This window comes from Prenolepis imparis, unplaced genomic scaffold (assembly GCF_030444845.1).
Source record: "Prenolepis imparis isolate NDT839.2.m4 unplaced genomic scaffold, iyPreImpa1.0 SCAF_6, whole genome shotgun sequence".
NCBI classification, from domain to species: domain Eukaryota; kingdom Metazoa; phylum Arthropoda; class Insecta; order Hymenoptera; family Formicidae; genus Prenolepis; species Prenolepis imparis.
The window spans coordinates 9,925,437-9,949,212 of NW_028141164.1; the positions used below are offsets into that span (position 1 = coordinate 9,925,437).

Genomic DNA, 23,776 nt, shown 5'->3' on the forward strand with positions numbered 1-23,776 from the left:
TACAATAAAATGAAAAGAACCAAAATATTGTCCGAGATTGTTATTGAAGAATCCATATATGTTACATTGATTATATTATGTTTGATGTATTTGTAATAATTTTTCTGTTATAATTTGTGTCTATTTTTATAATATATGCATGTACATATTTCTCTGTTACTATATAGATCAATCTTATGATTTTGATTTTAATTTCCAGATATGATATTTATTCCAATTTAATTTTTTTGAAGAAATATTGTACAATACTAATATTGTGAAACATCCTGTATATACTTATTTAAAATGTATATACCTGTATTCTAAAGTTCTCTATATTATCGACAAATATTTCATTTATGCATGTTTTTACAGATTATTTCTATTAATTGTATCTGTTACTCTTTTCATCTACTCATTCAAATTGTGAATTATTTAAATAATTCTTATATTTCCAAATATTTATTAAAATGTCCACATGTCATGCGCGTTACACATATATTTTATGCAATCATATGTGTTTTTTAGATGCCGTTTATTTCGAATGTTTACATCAGGATCGAGTCTTGGAACTGGTTCTCACTTACATAATACATACGATTATTCCACCGACATTTCCGTGACTTATTATCAGTCGCGATTGCAAATGAAAATGAATACAGGAATCGCGGCGCGTTTCGGTGACCGACAGATAAATTTCGCGGGGCGCGCATCTCGTCGCGGACGCGCTGCGCGCGCCGGCGCGTGCAACTTCAGTCGTGTCGGGACCACCGAGCGGTGCGGACGTAGTTTGAGTGTCGTGCGTGTCAAACACATCGTTGTTTCGATCGCGTACGTGCCAGTGACACTTGGCGGTTGCTGGCCACGGTGAGGCATGCAGGCTCGACGCTGAGGGAGATACATATGTATACGCACGTCACGATACGCCACAGTACGTAAATTCCGCCGCGTGTCGATCGCCGATCGTCTCTCGCCGTTGACTTATCATCGCACGCACGTATACATACTTGTCAGACTCACGAACGCACGCACTTTCCCGCGCGTTTGTACACGTATTACACGAAAGAGAAAAAAAATCATACACACATACATATACACGTACGCGTTTATTACAACCGATCGCCGGACCGCTTGTGTAGGCGACTGCCTGTCCCAGCCTTCTTCGAGACCGATCATCGACCGACCGATCAGCCGCCTGGCCGCCCGTCGTTGTCGTCGACACTCCTCGCGCGAAGAGGAGCTGCATCTCCTCGGCACGAACATCAAGAGACGGAAGTGCACCGGCGTTTTCACTCGTACGTGCATGCGAGCCGAACGGGCCGTGCGACGTATCGGACTCTTGTTCCGGGAACGATCTCGATTCATCGACAGCGCGCGGAGCTGGGCGAGGAGCCTGCGGCCGTCGCCGCCGCCGCCACCGCGAGGAAGTGAGTAAACACTTTTTATTTTCTCTCCTTTTTTTTCTCTTCCTCGCTCGCCTTGATGCGTTGCTCGTCGCTAGCTCGTTGCTGGCAGCCGCGATATTCGCCAAAGTGCAGTCCTTGACTTTTCTAGAGTCGCGCGCGTCTTCGGATATTCGAGAACGTCGCGAGATTATTTTCCTTTCTCTCTCTTCCGCGACACGCGAATGTAAGCGGAAGTGAAGGAGGATTTTACGGCGGAAATAATCGCGGAGAGTATTTTTACGCGGGCGTTTATGTGCGCTGCAAGTCGCTTTATTCAGCTGTTCGACGAAAGGGAGAGAGGAAGATGTGTGTTTTCCTCTCTCTCTCTCTGGCGGCTCTGTTGGAACGAACGACTGCCTTTCGATCGTGATTACTTCTATCGTTAATGAGATACGCGCCGGCGGCTCTTTCGTCGACGCCTGCTCGAATGAAGACTTATCGAAAACTCCGAGAATCGGATCTTCCGATGCAATATGTGAGTAATCTCTTAACGCGCGGACGAAGATCAGATCTCTCGATTATCTGAAGTGAGGAACGCATCCTTCCGTGACGCGAGTCCACTCTCTCTCTCTCTCTCTCTCTTTCTCTCTCTCTCTCTCTCTCTCTCTCTCTCTCTCTCTCTCTCTCTCTCTCTCTCTCTCTCTCTCTCTCTCTCTCTCTCTCTTCCTCTTGTTTTTATTTTTAAACTTTCTATCGAAACTGTCTCTCTCTAGGCATAGAAATCGAGATGTGTGTTCTCTTTATAAGACGAGAAAATGCCACAATCGACGCGATTAAATTGATATTTCTTGAAATTTATCATATACTATTTTTAAATTTTTGCAATGACGGGTGACTGTTTTTTTGCGTCTGTATTTTTATTCTCGAAAAATCGGAAGAAATATGGATATTAATTGCTCGCATATGTTTTTATAAAATTTCTGAACTTTCAAACAGAATTTAGAAATTTACGTCTCGTTTGAGGAAATATTCTTGAGATGTCTTATAACTGTTATATAACAGAATTAACCTTGGAAATTAAAGTGTGTGAGAAAGGAAAGAGAGGATAGAGAATGATATTTTCTTCACATATGTGCATTTCCGACTTTTCATGTTTATCGATAGTATTTTCGGTGTGTTCATTATCACGTACGTGATTCTTGAGCACGTAACAGCCTAAATTTGACACGTATGTGAAATTCTCACTCTGCAAGTTGTAGTAAAAAATATTTATGTTTCATATTCAGCGTTGAACGCTTAGTTGTGAATTTCGCTGATATAATAGTAGCTTTTGCGCATGTATATGTGTTAGCTTTTCTATTGCGATAGCACGTCAATGAAAACTGTATGATTGGGCCAGTCACATTTAATACTGAACGTATACAAAACAGAGTACAAAGTTGATTTTTTTTTTGACGTTTATTTTTCGCAAAATAGAAATTGGAGCGTGGATAAAACCATGCAAATTGAAATATTTCGTATATTTCCTAAATATAAAAATGTATTTAATAAATATAAATAAGGTATAATTAAATTATTCCTGTTTTATATATATATATATACATATATATATACATATATTGCTTTTATTTGATATAAAACTTAAAAATCGTGATATAATCGTGTATTCGATATGTATGTTTCAATGAGGTATCTAAAATTTTGCTGCTGTTAGTTAATAGAACATATATCGCATCAACTACGAGATTGTCCTTATTCATTAGTGTTAAATCAACTGATATTAACAGAGATATCACCATGTCTTTGTGGATGACATAATTGTTCATTACTACATTATGCGTAAAATACAAAGCTCTTTTTCTGCCTTTTTTAAAAATATTTATTGTAATATAATATATATTAAATGTACTTAATTAATTTGTTTCCATAAAAAATTAGCAATATCTCTTTGAAAATATATATATATTCTGTTTTCTATACTTTAATGAAAGATATGATTAAAAAAAATTAATATTGTAAAAGTAAATCCTAATTGCAACTTTTTTCCAATATTTTCTCGCGACAAGATTTTGATTGAATGAAAGAGTCGTCGAAGAATACACGAATTTATGATTTATCTCACTTTTGCGTGATCATTTTGATTCTGGGGTCTTCGAGTATCGATTGAATGTATCCGGGATTCTCCGTAAAACGGATATAATACTTTATTGACCAACATGGGTCAAACGTGCTCGATAAATCCCTCCTTCCCCCGTAAGGGTTAATGACATCGCGCGCGAATAGTGCGTTGCTTCCTCCTTTTCATATCCGGGTTCAGATAAGGCGAGTTATGAAAATAACGCAAAAGTGTTTTAGTTAAACACTTTGAAGCAAAACTGATTATTTATTAAATATCACTATCATGATCAATATTAATCAAATCACTAAAAAGCTTCTTTCTTTGAATTGAAAATTATATGTTTTCATAATATAAAAATTTTATTCTTTGATTAAAAAAAATTTGATTATATCCTATCAATTAACTGTTATATTTAGTTAATTATTAATTATTTGCATTATTTTTGTGTTAAAAATATTATTTTTATAATTGCATATAAGAATAATAATATAGTTAAGTTACAATTGCAGAACAAATGTAGATCAATCTTATTGAATAATATTTAAAAAATACAATAATTCTAATGTAATGTTTTGCTCAACGCGTAATGTTTGATTCAACGCGCTTAAAATACAAGTTTATTTGCGTTGTGTGCAATTTTATAAACAAGGAAATAATGTGCGAAATGCGATATGAAAGGTGTAATTTATAACGTGAAAGCTAAATGATATTTTATCGCTTGAGAATATTTTTAGTGCGGCATATATTTTCGTACATTATATATTTTTCAAGATTGCTTTTCAAGGATGATATAATCTTAAATGTTCAAAAGATATCGCACTATACGAATAAATATATAAATATATATTTAAAGAATACAAAGACAAAGTTAACTTATTCAAAAGTTATCAGGCACATTTACAATATCGTTTCTTGCATTGACATTTTTAATTTCATGACATGGCAGTATTTTTAATTATTATTTACTCGAAACGAATGATCTCAAATATATTCTAGACGAAATAAAAAAAGCGAGTTTTTTCCGAGCATGCACGTGATTATTCTTGCTAATATGCATAATGTATCCGGATGCATAATGTAGCAGATTTGATGTCGACATCGATATCTTTAACTTGATGTGGAATGAATTATTTGCGCGAAATCCGAAAATTAGTTTTATATATATTTTTTTTTTTTTTTTTTTTTTTTTGGTCGTGTCGATCTTTGGGGAATCGCGACGAAGAGAAATGTGCAAAACGATCCCGGTGAGGATCGTCGCAAGGATGAAACTGCCGGTCTTGTAACACGAACGCTATTGTGATAATCTCGGTTACGTAATTCATGAAAACCCGATATCTCCCCTTGCATGTGAAATTGAACACCGCGCATATGACTTTTGGGGGCACACAACAATCCGAGGTCAAGGTAGGCCATAATGCGTCAGGTTGAATCTCAGCCTCGGTTGGCGCATTGCATATAAGCCAGGATATAAGCTAGTTGCACTTGTCGCAACAACTGATGCATAAGTTTGCTCCATTCCGAAAGAAAATGAAAGACCGATAGCAAGTATCGCGGATCGTGTGAAAATGATATAGCTAAAGTTACTTCCAATATTGGTAAAAGCTATTATTAACTCATTTAATATTTCAATTAATTTGCTGACCTTTCGCGTATAACGAGGCAATGTTTAATCATGACAATTTTGCAGACAGCTTCTCATAATATTTAATAGTTGTTTAATTTATATAGCGAAACTCTTAACTGAACGCTTTTAGACTTGCAATATTAAAATATAATCTTGAATGGAAAATTGCATTTGCTATCTTTATTATTAATATACGTTCTATCGCGCTAAAATACGGAGTTTTTTTTTATGATAATACGAAAACAACACAAAAAAGAAATATTAGCAAAAATAGGGATACTTAAAAATTCATCTATTATGGTTAATATTTTTTTTCCCCGATTATGTCGGATGATTCTTGCGGGCGCTATATATATGTAATAACATACTGTGTGTGTTTGAGATCGTATTAGATGTCGCCGTTTAATAGCATCGTTTTGTTGAGTGAATGACGGTAGAGTGGATAGAATTGCATGTCCTCTCATATCGCGATGCAACGATACAGTTTCATTAGACGATATTGATAGTCAATTGGCAGTTTATTGTCCGACGATTGTATTGTTTGATGCGAAAACGGAGCAAACATCTTTGCTCGCTTTTTCGTTGCATTACACAATTCGTTTAACCATCTTGATACTTTTGCGGATATAATATGCATAAATGTGAAAAATTAAAATTCATCCTCTTGAATGAGAAATCTCTGTGTGAAAACTGATTATAATATATATTTATTTTAATATTTAATTACAAATTAAAGATTAAAATTGAGAAGGAAAACAAATTTTAATAACTTTGTTGAAATTAGTTTGTAGTAATAATTAATAATCCAATATCATCGCGGAGTGTCTTAATAATACATTCTACATAATTAAATGACATGAAAGGATATTATATAAAATCATAATTTTAATTATAATGTTATTTATCAAAGAAATTAAAATAAAAAAGTTAAAATAAAAAAAGAATTTTTCTTGTATATATAGATAAATAATAAAGCAGAAATTTTCCACATTTATGGAAAGAATTCCTGTTAAAATAACAATCAAGCATGTGATATCGTCGGAACTGAAGGGATTCTCATGTATCATGTGATACGTGTAATATCATCTGCACGCGTGGCGACTTGTTTTAATAATATTTTAATGTGCCTGCAATGCAGAATCTTTAATGATAACTTTTTTACGCAGTAGAAAATAGAATCATGCACTGAATAGCGCGATTATCAATAATGTGATGCTTTAATAATTACGTTCTAGTATATATGTATATACATATATCGACTGTAGAATTATCTAAAATCTAAATAATTTATTACGTGATCTCGCGTGAGGCAATTTGTTATGTTATATTTGTTATATGGTGCTATTTTTTTTAAATATATTTTATCTCTTGACAAAAGCCAACACATATCTGCTATTTATGTCTTATAATTTTTTTTTTGCAAAAATTGAAAATTAAATTTACATAATTATTTATATAATAATTTAGAAGATAATTTATATAATTATTAATAAATTATAAATGCACACAAAATATTTTAAAAGTGTATGTATACGTAAAATATATTTAATATGAATTTTTTAATATTTTTGACTATATATATATATATGATTATAGATCAGATGAGTTAATTCTTCATATTTTTGTGTTTAAAAAATTTGAATTTTATAAATTTCAATTATTAGTGTCTACGAAATATTTAATAATGTTATTAACTATTCATTAGTACAAGTTCTCAGGACCTTTATGTAGTGTTTTAGTATAAAATTAATTTTGCTGTGTGGCTATATTTTGTTACATGTTTTATGTTCCTTTTCAGCATCTCCCTTTCAGGGAGATGTTTAAATATTCAATGATGTGTACCATATAATACAAGAAAGTGCTTAAATCTTTTTCACATAAAATTCGATAAATTTTAATACAAATTAATAGCAAAAAGAAATAATTCAATTTTTTCAGAAGTACGAATAACTCTCGCATTGAAAGAATTTTCTCGATACGTATCTTGATGTTCATTAATTTTTTTTCGCGATAAGATTTATTTATTTTAGGACTGAAACTCATCAGCAGAAAGACATGCGTATGATTCTTCTTTATGGCTTTTCTATGAATGAGATCCAAAAATAGCTTGTATGTTTGTGAAAGAGGTAAACTGTGAGATAAGCGTATAGTTACATAAAAGGAATCGATAGTTCTTTTTTGTAAGAGTTTGAACATATTGTGTCGCGTTTTAAAAATATACGTCGGCTATATTTCCATTGAACTTTTAGAGTTTCAAGTTGAAATGTTGTGTTTTACTCAAACATTATTTGATGAGTTCTTATATCTTTTAATAATACAAATAAAATTATATTTATGCAAAGATAAATGTAATATCTAAAATCATCTTTAACATCTCTCGCCGGATGTATATATAGAAATCTTAGAATTAAAATATATCTATAATACAATGATCAAATAATAAATAGTTATAATTTTTAGTTTACCATTTTTCTTTCTTTTTTTGGTGTAATTTAAATTGTATTTTGATCACATTAAATGATTATTACACGCAGTATCAGGATTTGTTTAATCGATTTTTTCTGTAAAAGCTGGTCGTGTCTGTAGTTATGGTTGTTTACATGGACGCTAAGGTTAAGGGTCAATTTAATTTAAAGAGTAGAGCTCGGACAAAGTCTTCCTTGTTTGAAGACAATTGATTGAAGTAAATGAATTTATCGAGAAGCTGTACCTCGAGATTTGTCGGTAGATTATTTCTAGGCCATTGTGACATTGATAGGATTTCACATAAGATGATCTTACAATTAATTTTCGATAAATTGGAAGGATTTGATCTTGCAGATAATTAAAGTCTTGATAATTACAGATAATTTAAGATTTTGCAGTTTAATTAGAGAACTTGCGATTATGAAAATTGAGATTAAGATCTTTATTATTAGCGCTGAGTGGATGTGTGGTTCGATATTTAAAATATTATTTATTTATCTGATATAAAACTTGCGTATACTATAGAAACATGGGATAAGAATCAGGTATAGATGTAGCTCGCATATTAAACTATTTGTCATAACTATAAAGATACGAAGATTAAAATATGAAGAAAACTATCATGATTATCGCGGAGAATATTTTTTCGAAAAATAAATATATAGTTTTTAATTACTACGTACGATAAAGAAATATTTCTTGTGCGATTGATATTTATCGTGTGAAAAATATTTCTGCTTACATACATTGATGAGAGAGGAAAGAGAAAAGTCTAACGATTCATTTATCATTCCGTCTCGGATTTATTAGATAGATAACTTCATATAGCAATTTACAGTGACACCACATTGAGCAATTAAGTCTCGTTCTTCTGTTGCATTTGTACGATTTAACTTGCATACCATGTTTCTATATCCGAAATGATTCGTATAACAAAATTTTCCAATAATATTTTTTCCTCGATAAATTGCATTTATTTGTAGATTGTAGATCAGTTCGTATATAACAATAAAAGTGGCGCGAAAATGCAGTATGCGAGATCAAAGATTACATGTATACAACTGAAATATTAGATGAATGTTTGAAAAATATTTAGATATTTTGTTTACGGAGCATACCATGTTTATTATTGCATTTTTGGCATCGGCATTATGACGAATCGTATTCCGGTATAATATTCTTTTTCTTTGAACAAAAAATGTAAATGTACGTTTCCTTTAAGCAAACAATGGAGCGCGGAATGTACATTTTATATAAAAATATCTTTCACGAACGCTTGCAATCTAACTAAAGTTTTTCAAAGTTATATTATTAAATTTTTTTTATTTTGATGAGAAATACCTACCAGACTGTAATAAGGGAACAAATATGTTTTTATAAAAATATTGCATTGCTTTGATATATATTTTATTGTATTATTAATATTAACATAGTATTTTCCTTGATATAAATTCTAAAATTTATACGAAACTTGTAAATAGTTCCTACGAGAATAGTTCGCAATAGATCTAACAGTTGCAGTTGAATAGTCGATCGTTAAGAGTACATTTCCGCTACTACTATTTTATCGGCTATAGGTGTCATTGTTGTAAAATAAAAAGGAGAAAAACACATTTCCACATATGTTCCTCTCATTATATAATTCGATCAGAAGCGATTTCATTATCTATAGCACTCGTATTCCCGTTGGTCCTCTCTAATGATTGTTTATTTCGTTCTTTCAGGTATAGCCATGAATAATTCACTCGGTTAAAGTGGCCAACACAGGAGTTTCTCCGACTTTGAGGCAAGGGAGACTAAAACGACGTCATCGAGATGGGCGAGCTTTTAGGATCCGCGAGCTTTCTTCACCTCGGCGACATTGTCAGCCTCTACGCCGAGGGAAATGTATCCGGGTTCCTTTCCACATTGGGGTAAGTGAAAAATGAGCGATAGAATTTCTCGATGTAGCTGTCATTTAATCGTGTCCACAACTTGACAGCTTCTTTAATATTATAAAACTATATTTCGCTTTCTCTTTTGAGAAAATAATGCTACATTTTTTGGGTGATGTTTATTTTTTCAAAAAGAACCCAGAGAAAAACAGTAGAGGAAAAAATATCACAGAAATTTTAAACGCGTACAGTTACAACGAATCGTATCAGTCGAAAATATCTTTTCCATAGCTCTCTCGTTGAGAGTTTTTAATTAAAAATTTATCATTTATATGTTACACATATGATGGATATAAAATATTAAATTGTCGACATACAATTTAAATTGTCAATAAATACGTTATATACATTAGAGATAGGTTATTGTAAAATTTCCAATCATTTTTCGTGAATTTTTCGTAAAATTCTTTTCGAGTGAAAAAAGAAATATTTTTTTTATAAATATACATTTTTTGTGAAAATTATATATATATGTTAGTATGTGCAAAAACATAATTAATTTACTCACAATCAGTAATCAGATTGTAATGGGCGTTATTATATTTTCTAAGATGTAGATTTAAGTGTGCCAGAGCCTATCTCAATACTTTACAGCCTCAGATAGCTTCAAAAATCAAATATTCTTGCAGAATCTAGATTCTATTTACATCTCGTGCAACAAGCTCTGACCTTAGATATTTATCTATTTAGAACTGTTTCCATCCTCTATTCGAGGTTATTAACTATCATTTCCGTAGTTTTTTATATCTATTCCATATCAGCATATTAGAGCTTTACATCGAAGTTATTTTATTTGCATGATGTTTAATGTTTACTTATATTACTGTTTATTAAAAATGTATATAAATAATATTGATATTTTACAAAAATAATTATTAGCATTGAATATCGATGCTTTATGTGGATGCTTATTGATGAAGTAACATCGAATTATTTAAAGATGTTCATTAATATGTCTGTTTTCTATAAATGTATAAAGGCTATTTATTTTTTTAAGATTATGTATATATTTAAAATAGATGGAAAGAAAGGAAAAATGAGAAAAGGATTTCCCTTAAAATTAAGCTACGGATCAATTGCACAGCATTAACATGCGTTCTTTGATATATGTGAAGTTTATTATTGGTTTAAAGAAGAGATCTTGCTTCCATGTTTTTTTTTATTGCATAAATGTTTGATAGTATATTACACACATTATCGTTGTGAAAGCAATAATGATTATTTATTATATTACATATATAGTTTATCGCGTTTCGTGTTTAGATTGCGGGGGTTTTAACGATATAATAGCTTTAAAAAAGTTTGCACTAGACAGATTTGCATCAAAGTACTTTTTTTTCACGTAACAAATGTTGTACACAGAAGCGAGATTATATTTGTTTACATTTGTTTTTCTGTCATGCATTATTTCGAGACAGGAAAACTATGCTTATATGTATTATACATATATTTTAGTCAGCTGTCAGGTATATGAACAGAAAAAAGTTTTAATTTCAGAGAAATTATATATAAATTATTTGTAATATGGCCTACATTTCTGCTGGAAATTTCTGTTCTCTCAATTTTAGAAAATTGCAACAAGTGTCGACTCATTCGTTAGAAATTGTAGTTAAAAGAATACCTGTTAAAAATCTAAAATACACATTTATGTGTATTTTATTAATTAATCTTATATCCCTTGTAATTTAATATTTTCATAATTTTTGTTGCGTGTTCTTCACGTAACAAAAATTATGAAAATATTAAATTACAAGGGATATAAGATTAATTAATAAAATATGAAATTTGTTTCATGAAATTCGTACAAATGGGATAAGTATGTATAAATTTTATTTTATAATCGTGCGGAAATTTTATTTTTATCATCAGGGAAGATTGCGTATCGGGCTTTTTCCAAGTTTTTCCCTCATATTTTACGACGTTAAAAAGCGCGAGAACTTTTAATTACAATTTGACGTTTTTGGCGAGGGTGTCTCGGCTGTACAGGCGATTTCACAGAGCTTTATAACATTAACTATATATCGCGTACAGAGAAGTTTCATCTTTCTTGCTAAGAGAGATCCGCGTTTAAAGGCATAAAGTTTCTTCCGTATTGCGTTCTCTTGGAGGGAACGATGTTAAAGCGAATGCCGCACCAAGGTCCTACGTCAATGAGTTTCGCAGGCAGGCATATTATTAAATTCGCACCTGCGTATAAGGCTCGCGATCGATGAGCAATTATTTCACCCGACTTTAGCAACGTTGTCATCGTCATGGCTGCTCGTGTATGTAGATGTATATTACACGCGCACTGATGAACCTGACGAACATCATACGGCTACCGGGTAATAAGGCGAGATCTCTCTCTCTCTCTCTCTCTATCTCTCTCTCTTTCTTTGTAATCCAACATTGTCATCGATCTCGCGTACTCAACTGCGCAAATTTTTCTCGAAAGGGTACGTGTTATTATCGGTTAAAATATCTTCGAGCTGACAGCCTCGATCTTATCCTGATTATGAAATACGCATAAAATGAAGAGCGCGTGAAAACAATAAATGTTGATGATGTTCTCATTGATTGCTAATTGTGAATGTATAACGATTATCTCCGCGATGTATGATGTAGTTTTCGCGATGTGTTTTTTTTGTCTCTGGTTATTATTTCACTTGTTTAAAAGCGTACTGGAAAATTGCTTTTTTAGCTGCTAAAAAGCGATTCCGCACACGTATACCAGCGACATAAACATTTGTAAAGTTGGAGCATTTTAACTCTATCAGCACCAGTATAGTTGGCCATGAAAAGAGCAATCTTAACTTTAGCTGCATTTTAAAATGGGCGATGTTTTTTCATTACTCTTTTATTACTCTTTTTGAATTAATATACGAATGACTAGTAAAAAAGTGTGTCCTGTAAATTACTTATTAAAGATATCTACTCTATATGAGAGATAATTTATACAAATTTTTATTTATTCCCACAGAGGATTATTTGTGCATACTGACACATGCATTATGCATGTGCCTAAACGGATCGAACAAATGTGTTAATGCAACCTTTAACCCGTGAGATCGATCTGCGACATCGTTTCTATTTTCTTTTCATTCCTGTTATTGTTGCGTATTATTGATACATGCTTATCTGGTTTCGAGAGAAAATTTTGTTGTCGTCTTTCGATTGATAATAATTCCACGAATGTTCTCTCTATGCAAAACAAATAGGTCAACGATAAATAGCAAGCGGCGCTAACGTGTCGAGTTAAGAGTTAAATATGCGACTTTTTTTTTACAAGGAATGACAGGCACCTTTTAAATTCGATAGTTTGTCAGTCAGTGTTTAGAGAATTTTACCGATCGTGAAAGGGAAGTCGTGGCCTGTGTAAAAAATTCGCGACGATAAAAAAATGAGAGAAAAGAAGAAGGCAGCCTTTTGTATAACTGATCATGCATGAGAAAGCGTCGTTTCGAAACCACGCGTATATTTTCGGATGCTGTGCAAAGCGGTCAGGGGTCCATCATTCAGGGGCCCCAACGAACTTCGTAATTCTTCGTTGTTGTCGCGTGCGTTTTCAGAAGTCTCACTCTTCATACTTTATAGTCCACGTGGCCGTTTGATGCTGAGGAACACTCCGCATAAATATTCTCTCTCTCTGCGATCCGCGGATAAGTAGGAACCCATCTATTAAGCATATTTCGACGCTGCATCGTGGAAATAGGTCACACACGTTTCGCCCAGTGTTCTCGTGCTCATGAATGAATGCTTGCTCTCATATTCGAGCAAGATCGCGGCTGATTATATCGGATCAGAGATATTTTGTTAGAAGTGGCTGGGAGCAGGCTTAGAGTACATCAGCCATCTGGTTTTTGTGCTGTTTTCTGATATGACACTTGAGAAGCAGCTGGAAGCAAACTCGGTTTTGACGTATTTATGTTTTCGTGAAATTATAAAAACAGAAAGTTTTATAAACTGAGATTAACTTTGAAACCCGAGATTAACTATGAAAGCTGCAGATACGATAGTTGGAAAAAAAATGCGGTACGGGGAATCGATGTCACAGTAAGCAAAAGTTGTATCGCATATTCTTTTTTACAGAGACAATTTATATTTTTAAAACAGAAACTGTTTAAATATACGTTTACTTAAATCAAGATTTTTTTTAAGTTATTTTATTACAAGTTTTTGGCTGAAATTTATAATTTATCGTGAAAATGCGCATCTCTGATTCTTGGCTTCTTCTAAAGAAACCTTTTGATTTATACCCTTTCAGCTCCCTCAGCTATACAAGCAGATAGCACCCATATCTTGTACGGTTAAAGTTTTATGAGGGTATTTCCATTGACTGCGGTTTTTCAAGTCCCCTTAAACGTTTAGATTTACCGCGATTAAGATTGCGTGGCGTATATGCAAATATGTAACGAGGGACGCGATTGCGTGCCACCTTTCACTTCCCTAATTACCGCATTGCGTTGCAATATACATGTGGATACAAAATTGATGAGAGAGAGAGAGAGAAAGCGAATTTCGGAATTCGCCTGATTCGGTGTATGCTAATGAAAAGCCTCTAATTTGTGGCTCGATAAATGCGTCGGCGCACGAAATCATTGATAATAATGATGTGAGTATATATCGCGGCCGTGGCTGTCCACGATATATACTTACTTACTTAACGACGTTGATGACGGGACTATTTTCAGAAGCACGATTATAGCTGTGATGAGATTGCCCTTATTTTCCGGCCACAAAACAGGTCGGAATTTCGTTAAAATTTCGCGTCCAAGGTGCAAGAACGACCTAGAACTGTGCAGGATACATTTGATCGCTATTTTTTTTTTATAAATTATGAATTAGCATATTCGACTATTGAGCGTATATAAAAAATTTATAGGTGTATCAATGTTTCTCGCGTGATCAATTTATAGAGACATTTACGAGCTGATATTATTACGATTACACTTTTCGCGGAGAAACACTTAAAGCTTTTTATTCCAACACAAACGCGGTGGAATCGTAAATTTTTACAAACCGCAAATCGACTTGTCGTCTCTAGCATAACAATTATACCAAGTATATAGTCTGCGGATTATGCAAGATCAATTTGTAAAGGTGATGTTTGCGTGTTTACATCGGTTTGCGTTTAAATCATTTTATACTCGTTAAGAGCACGCCTTTTCTTTTTTTTTTACACATGATGCGCTTTTTTATATATTTTATAAATCGTACGAGCGAACAATAATTTCTAGATATTAACCGAGCAATGTAGACTGTCACGTCGGATGAATTTGTGACGATCATTAATTCGTACCGTCTGAACCAGTTTGTTCCAGAACTCGTTACTGCGCTTTTTAACGCACATCATAAGTATCATAAATCAATAATCATACGCTATCGGTACAATAATTCTGTGATGACATTGATTCATGTAATACCGACATTCTTTTTGCAGCATTATGTTGTTGCACACATGTGTTACACAAGTCAATATTTTGCTACTAGATTAATAATTTCATGGTATTGCACAAGAAAGGAAACGCGTGATAAATTGACGAGAGACGCTATTATGCGGCTTTAATATAATGATTTTCTAAATTATAAGAATTATGTTGTTTTTATGTGTACAATTATACACTCCGCATTTTTGTGCTGTACAATGATGATCCCTGCTATTGTTGTCTATACGAGACGATAAGAGACTGTGTCCGTGCCGAGATCAATTTGCGACGTTTGTTTGACTTTGAGATTGATCGCAGGCGAATGCAGATAACGTGATATGTGTAATTTGTCCCGTTGCATCGTCACGGTCGATTTCAACGTCGTTGTCGGATGTAGAGCAACGATTCGAACAACGATCTCGATACATCCCAATTCCGCGCGCGCTTGTCATTGCGGAACGACCGATAACGCGGTAACTTGCTGCAGATGAAAGGGCCATAATTAATGCGCGCCCGTGCGAGTAATGGGGCGAATACTGGGGCGTGAAAATAATTGCGAGCTACGCAAACTTGTTCTTCGTGGTCGTAAATTCACAGTTGATTTTCGCGTCGAATATACTTTCATCGATCACGCGATTCATGTGCATATTTCTCCTCCTCGTGCGAGTATTTTAACGTTTATTGTATCGGATTATTGATAACAAGGGGGCTTTCACGCATTATCGCGTGGACACGCTATAAATACGGTTAAGTTAACATTTTTTAATATTATTTAGGTGTTTTGTTGTTGCTCCGATATGCGACGACAAGACGGAGGTGTTTATTGTCGGCTTAAATTATTTTATAATTTTTTTGTATTAAATGCGGATCATTATAATTTCTAATTGCACGCGAATATACGCACGAACGCATGACTTAAAGAGAAATTGATTGCGTTACGCATATATGCATATATATGTACCCATATATCATGATAGAAATCCGAATCACGTTCTAGGCAGAAATGTTACTCGTTTATTATTATCGAACATTATGCGCTGAGATTATTACCTAATAATAAACGGTTTATGAATAATCCATCGCGAATAAATTTTCGTCTGTTTTAAATATATCCCTGATTTGGATTATATGAGAGAGAGAAAATTTTTTTTTTTTGCCGCCTGTGAAAAAAATGATTTGGATCGCGCCGCTTTAAATTTCCTATTCTTTCACATCTGTTAATTGCTTTGATAGATAAAAATATGAGAATATATCAGCCGCCTAAAGAGTTTATATTTTTATATTTGCAATTTCGCGCACGCTCGAGTTACTCGCCTTCCGCTTCATTTCTGATACTCCAACAACAAACACAGCAACAACTACATGACAACGACGGCGATCCTCTTGTAATCCCAGCTGCGCACGATGCAGAGCAGCAACGGTGACACGATGTCGCTAGAAATAACAATATCGGATTTTGCTGTCCTATAGCCGTCATATAGTGTCTTCCGATCTAAATAATATCTTGAATTATATATCGTTTTCGATGGTGTTCCGTCTCTGTTGAAATGAACTATTTTCGTCACATTTTTCGCTTTCCGCGATATGCTAAACATTATTCTTCCATTTAAAGTACGACCTCTCTCCTACAACTTAAACTTATCGTTCGTGCATAGACTTTGTTTCAATTGCACTACGATATTTCAAGGCCGATGGTTATTTCCATACAGTATATTAATATTCGCAATATTCCGCGGGTGAAAATAGATTTCTTGAAGAAAATGACAAAGTGACAAAGAAAGAATACGCCGTTGAAACTTATATTTTTTTGTGTCGCATATAGATGCATATATTTAATGTCAAACCATGATTTATATTCCTTAGATTACTTTAAAGGATCCATTAACTATAGAAAAATAGAATAAGAAGTTTTAATTTTTCCATTATTGTGATTTAATTTCAAAGCCATGCTTTTTTTTCTCGAGAGAGAGAATATATTATATAACTTTTCTCGCGCAAACGATTACAAAGGGAGAGTGCTGAATATCTCTCGTGCTATTTGACTCATTACGTAAGGCGAAGCAAATTCGTGTTTTCTTGCTCGCGGCGGCTCGAGAAACGCAAAGCGTCGTTAATCACGGCGTTGCAAAGCGCCGCCGTTAATCACGCCAACTACACGCGTATTTGCGGCCGCAGGCACGCATGATGGTGCACACGAGTTCTCTATACCCGTGTTTGCACATCGGATGGAAACGGCTTCGTTCGATGGCACGAATACTCTGGAAGTTTATCGTATACGATTGATCTATTGTTTTGGCAGCCTCGCTATTCCATTATCGCGACATCCGATATATTCGCGGAGCGTGAAAGGTTGATTGCACACCGCGAATGAGAAAAATCGCTCCCGATTAATTGGAGAAGCTACATGAATCGAAACACAAGCGTTTGCGTTCAATTATTCCCGTTGTAATGAAGAAATTTGAGAAAATCGTGAAATAATATTTTTAGAAATTTTATACACTCGCTGGAAGCGAGCTTTTGTTCTCTTTCTCTCTGCACCCGCGATTATTAGGTTTATTATTATAATTTATTGTAGAAAGAGGCGCGCGTAAAAGCACGTGTAATGCAATTTGCATTACTTTGATGCTTTCCCCTAAAATAAGATTGATACCGAGATATGAAATTACTTGCTGTTCCTTATAAAAAAGTTTACATCGTGTTGATACACAAATTTTATTTAAAAGAAAAGTTCTATTATATTTTTTAAAGTTTAAAATTATTAATATATACATATTTTATTTTATCTAATTAATATAAGAAGAAGAATGGTCTTTAATGCATCCTTGTGTGGATTGTGACTTGAATAAGGTGTGAGTTACGTTCTCCTACAATATGTAGAGAGCTTACCTTTGCGGAGAGAAGCCTAATCGCAATCTTGTTAGCAAGTCGGGAGAGCTTATATGTTCATATGTGCATATAGTGGTTAACAAATAGTATTTTTAGTGGCACATAATGACATGGAAAAAATGCAGTTTGTCAATAATTTACGAAATTAATACGAATACAGTGAACAGCGAAAATGTAGATGATTAATCTAATGGTAATCTAAACTGCGTATGATAAGGTCCATAATTTACATTCTGGAAACATACTTTTCAGAGATATGAGATCTACATAATATAATACGTATTTAATTAATAAAATATTAATCGGCGTGTATGATATTTAACTTGCGCCGTTATCTTAATTATTGGCTTGTGTGTGAGCCCAGATAAGGGAGCGACGATATCTCGATTTGCACTCGAGATTGAGCCGCAATCCGAACACGTGGTAACTACAAGCTACGCTTTTCTATGCTGTAATTTCTTACTAATGTTAATGTGCAACGGTTTTGTGTAACAGCAAAATTTAAGACAAGTTTAATTCGACAAGGTTTCTAATTAGCCGGACTTGGGTTTTTGCCGGTAAGATATAATTATATTATGCAAAAGACATGGGATTATCTTTACGTGCTCCATTAATACGAAATAGATGGATCAATAGCTTGCTTGGCGTCTACCGAGTTGTGATCGTGCCTTTTGTCTGCTGAAGCCACATTCTACTTTGACATTTATAATGTAGTTTTTTTTTCTGAATAAAACGTATCTGACGCTACACAAAATCGTGATATATAATATAAAAAATATCGGACTATAATATACTGTGACGCGTATATACTTTTCATATATCATGCAACAAAATTGATAAGATTATGATATATGAAAGGAAAATTCAATAAAAAAATATAATAGCTAAAATATATCTCATTTTATCAGACATCTCATTTCACAAAACACTTTATAGCAGTGCGGTGACGTTTCTAAGCAATTCTTGTAGTAATTACGAGATGAAAGCTACTCTTCCCTTTTACGCAATGCTTTAAAGCTGCCAGGGCAAGACAAGGGACTAGCTATCGACCCACATCCTGTCGTTTCTCTTCTCCTGGACCACGGTTATTTAATGATGGTTCGCCCGTAATGTCGACATTGCATATAGTTACAAAGCCGGAGGTGGGGCTATTGTATCTGTATCACTCCGAAACTTCGTGTATTATCAATGTTACGTGACACGTATAATATGCAGGGCGATATGATTACACTAGTCATTGCAAAAAAATAAAAAGAGCGAAGATAATAAATAGACAAAGAATTTTTTTTGTATAATAAATAATGAAAGAACATTTTTTTGTAGTAGAATATATGTAGTAGAATATAATTACTTGGTTTCTGTGAGAAACATATATTTATATAGTAAATAAGTGACGCTGTGAAATTTATATAATAATGTTTCATTCGTTGTTTGATGTTTAATATAATATGTTATTTTTACTATGCATATATTATTTTCAGATTGGTCGACGACAGGTGTGTAGTATGTCCCGAGGCTGGAGATTTGTCAAATCCACCGAAGAAATTCAGAGGTAATTTATATCTTTTCAGATAATTTATGTTCTTTGTTGACTCTTATTGTGCAATAAATACGTCAATGAGTTTACTGACAATTTTTATATCGATATTTTCTTAATTAAATATTATTCCGCGAATAATTATTAAGCGGGCAATGTTAAAATAAGTATACGGTAAAAATATCGAACGATAGCAATGATAGCTTTGATTTTTAGATTGCCTCTTCAAAATATGTCCTATGAACCGATATTCCGCTCAAAAGCAATTCTGGAAGGCAGCAAAACAAAGCGCAAGTTCGGGTACAGACGCTATACTACTTAAAAGGCTTCATGTGAGTTGTAAGAATAATACACCTTTTAATCGATTCTCTCACTTTAAATTACACAAGAAAATATATTCTTATATTCAATCAAAATTGTCCAATTTCCATGTTAATACACAACATGTCTGAAAAAAATAGATAGGTATGTGTTTACAAGTAGAAAATGTCAATCTGTTTTTCATATTATGGATATTAATTATTTAATCAGAATTTATTATTTCCGGTTAATGTGTGAGAGAGAAAGAGGGAAAAAGAATGAGAGTACATATGTGTGTTGATCTCGAAAAATAAATATAATATTTTACATATATTTGAATATTACACATATAAATTAGTTTAATTATATAATTTATATAATTAATTTATTTCGAGCTTAGCATGCGGCTGAAATCGAGAAGAAGCAAAATGAGACTGAAAACAAAAAACTATTGGGCACCGTGGTTTCGTACGGCAATGTCGTACAGGTAAGAAAAAAAAAAAATTTTTTTCTATTTTTAAATAATCACTTCCAAGTGACATTATTTTACTGAAGTATATCTTGAACGTCTTATGCTTGACCGCATATTCTTATAACGTAAAAAGGGTATATGATTAATAATAGATTTATCAATACTGCTAGGGGAGTAATTTTCCCCTTAACGCCTTCTTTTTTCGCAAAGCGATCATAAAAACTGTCTGGTACATCCATCCGTATTGGCATAGTTATCTGCCTTGTATAGAGAGCGCGATAAGTGCTTGCCAATTAACAAGTTTTCCTTCCTCCGCGATATCGTTGCCGTGTCGAAAAATAGAAGCAAGCGTTAAGTTTCTCGCAAACAATTCAATTTTTCTTTCTTAGTGTACCATTGTTGCGAGAAAATTAAAAAAAATGTAGCACCTTGTAATCTTTGATAAATGAGACAACGTCATTCTATATTGAACATTGTATTCTACGTATTATATGATATATCCTCGATAATTATAGATTACATCCTCGATAATTATGTTCAATTAACGTCTGCTATAATATATAGATTTTATTGAATATATATAGATTTTTTATCGCGCATATCTTTTATATACTTTTTGTTGATGTATTGTGTGTATTTTTATTAAATAATCATATATATTATCTTACTTTATGTATCATATATTCTATATGTATGATTATAATGTTTATAGATACTCATATATATAGCTTGTATAATAATTATATCATAATAATACAAATTTATTCGAGTTACATCGCGCACATGTTGTAAATGTAATAAGTGATTAACATAGAAATAATTAACCCATATTGTGCGCGTGTATAAATTTACATCACACACACATACATTACGTGTCACGTATTTGATATTTTCATTGATTGTTTCATGCAGTTACTGCATCTCAAGTCCAACAAATTTCTGACGGTAAACAAGAGGCTGCCGGCGTTGCTGGAGAAGAACGCGATGAGGGTTTACTTGGACGCGAATGGTAACGAGGGCTCGTGGCTTTACATAATGCCGTTCTACAAGCTGCGAAGTGACGGCGACAGCGTCGTCGTCGGTGATAAAGTGATCATGGAACCGGTGAACGCGGGTCGGCAGGGCCTCCACGTGGCTGCGAATTACGAACTGAGCGACAATCCCGGTTGCAAGGAAGTCAACGTCGTGAACTCGTCCACTTCCTGGAAGGTGACCCTCTTTATGGAGCACCGAGAGAACCAGGAGGAGATCCTCAAGGGTGGCGATGTCGTGCGATTGTTTCACGCCGAGCAGGAAAAGTTCCTGACGATGGACGGGTACAGGCAGAAGCAGCACGTATTTTTGCGAACGACTGGCAGGACCAGCGCTACCGCTGCTACCAGCAGCAAGGCCTTGTGGGAAGTCGAGGTGAGTTATCAAACTCTTTTTATAAAATTATTAAAATTTATTCATATATACAACACATTATTTACGCATGAGGTTTCGAGATTTTTTTAAAATTCTTATTGTGTGAAAAACATTATTCTTTGGCAATATTTTGGCATATCTTCTGTAAATAATCATCTTCGTTTATTTGTCAATGACTAGGTGGTACAACACGATCCGTGCAGAGGAGGCGCTGGGCACTGGAATTCAATTTTTAGATTTAAACACCTAGCGACTGGCCAGTATCTCGCTGCTGAGATTGATGCGGATGAATCACAGGAACCTGTAAAGGGGAAGCGCGGTATGATATACAAATATTTCGAAATTAATATTCTAAGGATAGATTTTCAATATTATATTAAAGAAAATAATTGATTATAGTTTATTATGACTTATTTTCCTAAACACATGCGCTTAGCGTTTGTGATTAATGAAATAATGGCAAATCGATTATTTATATCGATGATTTAATACAGATCCACCTGGACCGGTCTATAGATTAGTGTCGGTGCCGCACAGCAACGAGATTAGCTCATTATTCGAACTAGATCCTACAACTTTAACCAGAGGAGACAGTCTAGTTCCGCAATCGTCTTTCGTTAGATTACATCACATATGCACAAATACTTGGGTCCATTCGACAAGCGTTCCGATCGATAAGGATGACGAGAAACCTGTGATGTCGAAGGTATTGCAGCGTATTCTAACAATTATAAATCGTGCGTTGGAAAAATGAATGAAATTTATGGGGAGAGGGTGATTCAGAAAATATTAAATAAATAAATTTTTTTATTCGGTCATATTTAATTATTTTTTAAAGGTTGGTTGTGCGACTAGTAAAGAGGATAAGGAGGCTTTCGCTTTGAGATCCGTGTCGCCGGTCGAAGTGCGCGATTTAGATTTCGCAAACGACGCCTGCAAGGTGTTGACGGCTATGAACAGCAAACTGGAAAAGGGAACCATTTCGCATAACGAACGAAGAGCTGTCACTAGCTTGCTGCAGGACATTGTATACTTTATAGCTGGTTTAGAGAACGAACAGAACAAATCTGAGGCATTGGAGCTAATCGTTATGAATGCTGTGAGGGATCGTCAGAAATTATTGCGCGAGCAGTACATCCTTGGACAGTTGTTTAAAATATTGAAGGTATATTTGCGACGTGTTGATCGTACACAGATAGACTTTCGCGAGGGACGTCTCAAAATACAGACTTACTCAATTGCAGGCTCCATTTTTGGAAACTGCGGAGGGTGAAGGACCGTTTCTCAGGATAGACGAGCTTAACGATCCGAGACACGCGCCTTACAAGTATATGTTTCGTCTGTGCTATCGAATACTCAGGCTCTCTCAGCAAGATTACAGAAAGAATCAGGTATTGTACTATTATGCTGATATAATATACATTTTATATTTACAATTATTTTGTTGAAATATTATATCGTTATTTCGCACACGTGCAGGAATACATCGCTAAACATTTTGCGTTTATGCAAAAACAAATTGGCTACGATATATTAGCGGAAGATACCATCACCGCGCTTTTACACAATAATAGAAAGTTGCTGGAAAAACATATAACAGCTGCCGAAATTGAAACGTTTGTCGGTCTTGTGAGAAAAAATATGCGTAACTGGCAGTCGAGATTTCTGGATTATTTGTCGGATCTATGTATCTCTAATAAAAAAGCAATAGCTGTAACACAAGAATTAATTTGCAAAAGTGTGCTTAGCGAGAAGAACAAGGATATTCTGATAGAAACAAAGTAAGTATGATAAGGCGCGCGAACGATGTCAGTCTTTCTAATATATATTAATTTATTTTAGCCCTTGGAATAATTAATTTTAATTTATTTCAGAATGGTGAAGACCCAGGTAGAAGTTGAAGATATTGATGAGAAACAAGAAAATGCCGAACCAAGAATTACCGTCATAGAAGAATTTGAAGTTGTATTAGAATGGAATAATAGAACCGTTAGTACATATTCATTAATAGTTTATCGAAATTATAATATGTATTATACGCAAATTAATGTGACGTTTAATGCAGAAATCAATGTCTTTGAGTGAGCTATCCAGAGGAGCGAAAATGGGAAATGTTCAAGACGCTGCAATATTAGACTATTACAGACATCAATTAAATCTCTTTAGTAATATGTGTTTGAATAGGCAATATCTAGCGCTAAATAATCTGTCACCACATTTGGACATTGATCTTATACTTAAGTAAGTGTCGTGCGCTTATCC

At 33.9% G+C, this 23,776-nt stretch overlaps 1 protein-coding gene across 9 annotated transcripts in view; it reads left to right on the top strand.

The window, feature by feature from the left end:
• Window positions 1-721: 721 nt before the first annotated feature.
• LOC145937738 (inositol 1,4,5-trisphosphate receptor-like) overlaps window positions 722-23,776 on the top strand; it is a 39,709-nt gene continuing 16,654 nt past the window's right edge. For 7 of the 9 annotated variants that reach the window (XM_083041038.1, XM_083041035.1, XM_083041037.1 and 4 more), the window contains exons 1-13: window positions 722-1,406; window positions 9,298-9,486; window positions 19,280-19,350; window positions 19,552-19,667; window positions 20,036-20,122; window positions 21,020-21,514; window positions 21,695-21,833; window positions 22,009-22,220; window positions 22,353-22,679; window positions 22,759-22,905; window positions 22,994-23,295; window positions 23,389-23,503; window positions 23,580-23,755. In XM_083041038.1, the coding sequence (XP_082897164.1) occupies window positions 9,389-9,486; window positions 19,280-19,350; window positions 19,552-19,667; window positions 20,036-20,122; window positions 21,020-21,514; window positions 21,695-21,833; window positions 22,009-22,220; window positions 22,353-22,679; window positions 22,759-22,905; window positions 22,994-23,295; window positions 23,389-23,503; window positions 23,580-23,755 (2,285 nt within the window). In that variant the 5' untranslated portion in view covers window positions 722-1,406; window positions 9,298-9,388. Of the gene's footprint in view, window positions 1,407-9,297; window positions 9,487-18,211; window positions 18,356-19,279; window positions 19,351-19,551; window positions 19,668-20,035; window positions 20,123-21,019; window positions 21,515-21,694; window positions 21,834-22,008; window positions 22,221-22,352; window positions 22,680-22,758; window positions 22,906-22,993; window positions 23,296-23,388; window positions 23,504-23,579; window positions 23,756-23,776 lie in introns of those variants that run through there. The other 2 variants (XM_083041034.1, XM_083041040.1) reach the window with 2 other exon arrangements.